At 43.2% G+C, this 6,874-nt stretch overlaps 1 protein-coding gene across 1 annotated transcript in view; it reads right to left on the bottom strand.

Moving 5' to 3' along the window:
* Positions 5,021-6,874, bottom strand: part of LOC109826668 (uncharacterized mitochondrial protein AtMg00810-like) — a 6,118-nt gene continuing 4,264 nt past the window's right edge. The window contains exon 2 of the mRNA XM_020393688.1: positions 5,021-5,157. Within this exon, the coding sequence (XP_020249277.1) occupies positions 5,021-5,157 (137 nt within the window). The remainder of the gene's footprint in view (positions 5,158-6,874) is intronic.

The following is a 6,874-nucleotide window of genomic DNA, read 5'->3' as shown; positions in this document are numbered from 1 at the left end:
AGCCAGGCTGAGTTGGGTCGAGCCACCTCAAGTTGGCTCGCGCCATGGCAGAGCCAGCTCAGCCTGGACGACACTTGCCTCACCTCCCGTAACCATTTTTAAGTCCCCATCTGCTTTCGTTCCTGTTCAAGTTGATCCAGTACCTTTTTTAAAGTCGTACGACAGCGTGGATCTTTCTCGATTCAAGATGAAGATCACGAATCACCTTAGTCCTTTGCATAGGGATCGAGGCAAACTTCCAGTAATAGAACGTTTGGGCCCAGTGAATGAACCTCGAACAACTCACCGGATCGGGGGTCATAAACGGCCTCCCAACAAGACCATTCCTGAACCGCCCATTTGGGGGTGTGTACAGAAGACCAGGAGCCTGTTAAGGATGCACCCTCACAAGGACGTGGTCCTAAACACGCGACTCCTGCGAACGGCAACAAGGTGTTACCTATTCAGAAGAAAACATGTCTGTCGAACAACAACGTTATACCTAGAGAATCAAACCAACAGTTGATAGGTTACCCCGACTATAATGTCGATGAGTTATACTATTAGGCTGGGGGTATGAATAAATCTTGAAAGAGATGTACCCGATAATTAGACTCTCATTATCCTTGTGAGAGGTTAATCAGGATAGTCTTACCATAGTATATCTACCCCAAGACCGCTCAATGGAGCATCTCAATATTCGAAAGAATCTCCACCGAAGTGTCCAAATCTAAATCAAGATGCTTCTACAAGAAGAAATCTGACGGTTATGACGACGAGCTTCTAGAAGTTACCATAAATGTAGCCAATAATAGAAAATCGACAAGGCATTAAAGCCCTGGCTCTTTCTCAGAGGCATCTTAGTGCATCGCTTAGTTACAGTCAAGAACTAGACGACCTAGACCGGATAGAGGACAATCTTCGGAGGATGAAACATCGAACACTAACTCCATGATCACTTCTGATAATACAGTATCCAGCACATGACAATCTCGTGAGGCGTTCATGATCAACTATGAACAAATGGCCAAAATCCTCGAAGATGCTCTGGCCAGGCAAAAAAAGAATTTTAAATTCTAAATGGAAATGACAGTGCAACGGATAAGGGAATTGCATGATCAACAATTCAAGCTTTATCAAATCAGATTGGTGAATCTAGCCATCACAATGCTACTAATCAAATAGATAGAGATTCAGACGTGGATGAAAATCTCAACGCTGATACCCCTCTTGTTGACTAAAATGTTGGGGGTGGTCCCACCGAGGATGACAACGCTAGGGGTAATCTAGTTGTTTCTCCTCAAAATTGCCCGAAGGAAAATGAGGGCGTGGACGAGAAAATGAAAGACCTAAAGAGCAAGATCAACGAATTGATTTCCACTCAAGAGGTAAAGAAGATTGGTATTCCATATCCCTACCCAAGGGAGTGGGAGTCAATCTCATATCGGGCTCATGACTTGAACTCCCAGGAGTATACGAGTATAAACTGGTCCTCCACACTACAACACTTTAAGAGCTTAAACTGTATAGACTCCAGTTAACGTATGAGTATAAATTGTGTTCACGCCGACCAACACGTTACAGTGCAAGTTAATGTCGGTCAACGCATTGTAAATAAAGGTCAAACGCCGATCAACACGTTACGATGAAAGTCAAATGACAGTCAACGCATTACGACAAAGGTCAACGCGTAATGACGAAAGTCAAATGTCAATCCACATGTTGCAATGAAGGTCAACGCGGGTCAACCCGTTGCTATGAAGGTCAGCACCAACCAACGCATTGAAAATTTCACCGAAACAAGGCTCAGATCAATTCTAGGTCAAATGATAATCCCCAGGGAGCCCAATGAAGATGATCGGTTCAATGTCAATTCAACAACACGAGCTAATTCAGATATCAACACGCCAGTCTCAGTTCAAGATTTCGACACGGTCAGACGATAAACGCAACACTGGAAGAATTTTAGCTATTCGACAAACTACTGAGTAGACTGAAAGCTGAAGAAGTCGACGAATTGAAGGTTGGGCATTGTAGGTATCAAAAATTACCTATAGGTTCATGCATGCAGTTAAAGATGGAGAGAAGATGATGAACGTCATTATCCAAATCAATTAGGGTTATCTGATGTCGATAAGTGCATAAAGCGGATCGGCGAAGTGTTGATGACGTAACAACAAGCATCGGAATGGAAAACCAAGTGGCTCATATGCTAACTAGCCACCTCTAAGTTAAGGAAATGTATGAAGTAAATCGGTGAAGCGTACGAGTCAACGTGACACGCAAAATAGCAAAACAACTCAAGTAGGAATTGTGTTTCGCCCAAAAGGGGTGAAACACCATGTGTGACTCACCCACACCATGTGTGGCTCACCTATTAAAAGTTGTAGATCTTTTCATCAGCTTTCCAATGCATCTTGAATCACCTTATTCCGAGATCAGACGAGAGAGTTAGAGCCAAAATACCCGAGGTGGTACGAACTGGCTCGCAAGGCCGCGAGGGAGTTAGAGCTAAAATACTTGATGTGGTACGAACTGGCTTGCAAGGCTGCGAGCCACCATTTGGTGGTTCGCATAGCTCCGAGCCGCCAGGTGGTGATCCGCTCCCAAAACTTCCCAAAATACGGGTTTTGATATTTTTTATGGATTCTTTCATTCCAGGACATCCCTAACTATTTTGAAGCTATCCCTAAGTGCGGTTGAGTGGTTATCAACTGCAGATGACGTCAAAACACTTAATCTTATCAGAAAACATAGCGATAAAAGCCTATAAATAGAAGCTCAGGGTCTTCATTAGAGAGGATCTAAATCTATGGGCGAGGTGCTGTCAAATTGAGCAGTAAACCACAAATTTTAGAGGAAAATTGGCAGATCTTGGCGAACTTTTTCATAAAGAAAAAGCCTTCGAAAGATTTGAGATTCTCTCTCCATCTTTTCTCTGGATCAAACTTTGTTTTGATCCCGAGAAGAGGCACAATCTCGCTTGGTCGTGATTGTCGCTGTTGTAATTATTTCCTTTGTGAAACAAGAGTATAATTAAACTTGTCAACAGTATCTGGTCCGCGACGGTCCACAGACTAACACGTCCCCGGCACAGGCAAAGATCTCACGCAAAGCAACAGGAGATAAACTACTGCTACGTTTTGTTAGATAAAATTATAATCTTTTATTTTTATTATGTAAGGAGATCTTATAAAAAGATCAATTTTCCTTTCAGTTTGAACTTGTAATCGATAAACGGTATAACAGGTTTAACAACAATGGAAACAATAACTTTTGATGAAAACAAACTGGCGACCACAGTGAGAGCTGTCGGTTCGGGTTCCCGATATAAATCTGATCGTACCTGAACTGAGGGGCGAACCGACACGGTAAGTACAGCTCTATATAATAGTGATTTTGTACACAAAAGATCACGTATCCTGGCCAGATATTAATCAACCAAACAAAGCAACCGGAATCGAGGGAAGTCAGACCCATACTCGGCTTCTCCATATCAATCAGCGAGTCGCCTGAAAGACCCAACACTTTTGGTTTTGAAACTGCTTTTTAATCTCTACGAACCCTCGTCCTTTTCATTTGAAGTTTTTTATTAATTGGAGAAAAGGAATAGAGAGATCTACCGAAGTTGGGGCCGACATCATGTCTGAACGGTGAAGGACCAACCAAGCCATCAAATAAGTATAAGGAAGTTCTACCTTTGTGAGAGGAATCTGAGTTGATGGCTTACCCTTCCCTTGAGTGAACACACTCACAATTTGGCGAAGCCCTCTGTGAATATCCACAGTCATCATCAGAAGAAGAGACAGATTCTTCCGATGAGCGAGCAGAACTGTGGGGTAAAGAACTTCGAGAGGCAGTGTGTCGGTAGATTGATATGGCACCACACACTTCTTTAACCAAATAGCGAGGTACCCGACAAGCAACGTCATAGGCCGGATTGGATTTATCCCTTGCCACAAAAATGTTTAGAACTTGGTTTCAGCAGCAAAACCATCCTCAACGCTAGCTATAGTTAAGACGAGGCATTGGACTTTTTGATTAATTCGTTGACTTCGGTGGGACTCAGCGGCATCAACTCATAGATTGCCTCGCCCAAGCCGCTATCTGTGTTCCTGAATAGATAATCCGCAAATTTCTTCAAACTTATCTATGGTCGTGGCTTCTTTGATAATGGATCAGCACATGCCATAGCTATATGGTAGTGGCAGGTGAGATCCCATAGAGTATTGTAGCGGTTGGGCGTCCGCGACATCAACTGTTACAGCTCCTGGCTAGAAGGGAAGTATTCTTGATAAATCATGTTACCCATCGGGAGACCGAAGACCTTATGCATCTCATGCAGCACTAATCCTAACTCACCATACTTGGTCAAAAATGTGTTGGTGTCGGGATTGTAAAGCTCCAATAGCGCCAGGAAGTGAGGGACACTAATCGTTAGCCCATAGGTGGTGGCGTGGATACTTGCGTACAAACCACTAGCCTTCAACTCCTCACTAAACTGGTCTAAGATATCATTGCTCAAGCGAGCCCACCAAAGCTTATCCGATGAATGCACCCATCCATAACATCGGTGACCAGTTGCTGGCATCTCTCGACCCAAAATCGCGAGTCGGTTCTTCACAGTGTTAGCAACAGTAAAGATTTCACCTTTGGGTGGGTCATTCAATCCCACGATCCTCGGATGTAACCCTGTTATCCGATTCCGATCACTTGACCCAGGAGTCGTGCCATGGGTGATATAGCCACAATGAATACGGTCATGTTCCTCTGTTAACCTCCATGACATTTCCCACGAAACGGCTTAACACCGTAGCTTTGTTAGCAAACGGTGACGAGGAATCGGAGGGAGGTATAAATGGTCACCGTCATCATGATGCAGCTATTGCTCGGTTCCAAGAGATGCAGCAGCTGGATCTTCTACAGAGTCGCCAAATAAGTAGTCTGGCTTCCTCAACGGATGCGTAGAATTTGGATCCTTCACTAGGGGCGCATCCGTGATAAGTTGCCTTAAACTACGGCGCTCTCCCTTCCGTATTAGCTACGGGAGCTCTTCCGGTGCACCCGGAGCGAATTGGGGAACCACCGGTACAGGGATGGGCTCATCAGTAGAGGCATAAGCTTCACTGTAGTGACCTTCCACCGCATGAGCATTAAACCCCCTTGAGAGAAATTCAACTGAGGTAAAACAATGTACAATTATTAGATACAGTCATAAATACCTATGTTAAGGTAGTATAGGCGTCGAACTCGACTCACAAGCTGTGAGATAGAGTAACGGCCTAATAAATGGCGAGACGATCTTAATTATATCACACACGTAAAGGACTAAGCATGTTAACGTGCAAACGACACGATAACATACCCAAGTCCGCGTGATATGACACGACATGAGATCGCCCTATATTGCCTTAAAATATATTTTGACCAAGCAAAACATGTCTTGTGAAGCGTCCACACCCACAAAGGAGAGTGGCGGCTCTTCCCAATTTCCTCACAAAGGAGAGCAAATCGGGGATAGCATACAGGATACATATTCATGATAATATTTTAAAAAAGGGAAATAAATAAAAATAAAGGGGGCGATTAAGAGCTGCACTTTACACACGAAGCACGGGATATTTTGTCATGCGAATAATGTGATAATATACCCTCCCTTAGGAATGTAGTACAGCGGGAAATCCCCCCAAGTTAATTCAGACATGTCTTGACCTAGCAAAACGCGTCTTGTCAAGCGTCCTCCCCCACGAAGGAGAGTGGTGGCTCTTCCCAATTGCCTCACCAAGGAGAACAAAGTAGGGATGTAATATGCGATATGATATAATAATATTGAATTCGTGAATAAAAGAGGTGATGACGTTATACCTATGCAACTGAAAGGCGCTGGCTCGGATGACTGAGTCACCGAACGACCCCTCGGGATACGTGACCTCTTTGGCGACATGACTAATCTGCAAAGAAAATTAATGGTTTAGTTATGTCAAGAAGTGAATATAAGAAAGATCGTTTAATAAATCAAGCCAAATATCTCGGAGTTTCGGTTCGAGACATACACGTGGCCGAACAAGAAAGCACAACGTGCCTACAAATTGGACAATCGTGTGTACTAAAAGCCTAATATAGCAGTTATCACGCAGGATTCCAGATTCAAATTACATAACTGTTCGTGTCGAAAACTAAAAGTTTAATTCATATAAGAACAGTTCTCGTGCATGACTACATATGCAAAATGGGAGGGTAGTAGACAAGCCAGATCATTTCTCAAGCTCAAGAACATGGCGTTTGTACAGAGTCAAGTTAAATACCTCACATACACCTAACCAAGTCAAACATGGGGATTTAAGCGGATTACAAGCAGAGTTTATCCTTTACCAAATTCATGCATACAAGGGTTTCACCCATACATGAAAACAAGAGTCAAGACCTTGGGTCTTGTATGGGATCGGACAAACCAAGAATTAGGGTTTCGATCTAAAATCCTAGGTCTAAAGGAAAAGTTTCGGCCATGAATCAAGTACTCAAATATGAAAATTTGAGTGAAATAGAAATGAGTACAATAGGTTTTACCTGGAATTCATGAAGAACAAAGCTCGTTGCCAAAAAGAAACTCGAACCCAATTGAAGAAGAATCCAAACCCTAGATCTCGAGGTGGGGTTATCATTCAAAACTGAAGCTTGAAGGGGAAGAAGTGAGAGGATCAAAAACTCTAATCAAGAAGCCCGAACTTGGGAGGAGAATTTTTAATTGAAGAAGAAATTCTGAAATAAAGAAAGGAAGAAGAAGAAGAGAACGGGTTTTATAAACCTTGCACTGAACCCAAATCCGACCTTGAACCGGACCTGGCTCTGAATCGAACCGGACCAAGTTTAAACCAAACCTGACCCCAATAGCCAA

Source organism: Asparagus officinalis, chromosome 10 (genome assembly GCF_001876935.1).
Source record: "Asparagus officinalis chromosome 10, Aspof.V1, whole genome shotgun sequence".
Taxonomy (NCBI): Eukaryota; Viridiplantae; Streptophyta; class Magnoliopsida; order Asparagales; family Asparagaceae; genus Asparagus; species Asparagus officinalis.
Note: the sequence above shows the minus strand (reverse complement) of the source record. Positions and strands in the feature narration are given on the sequence as shown.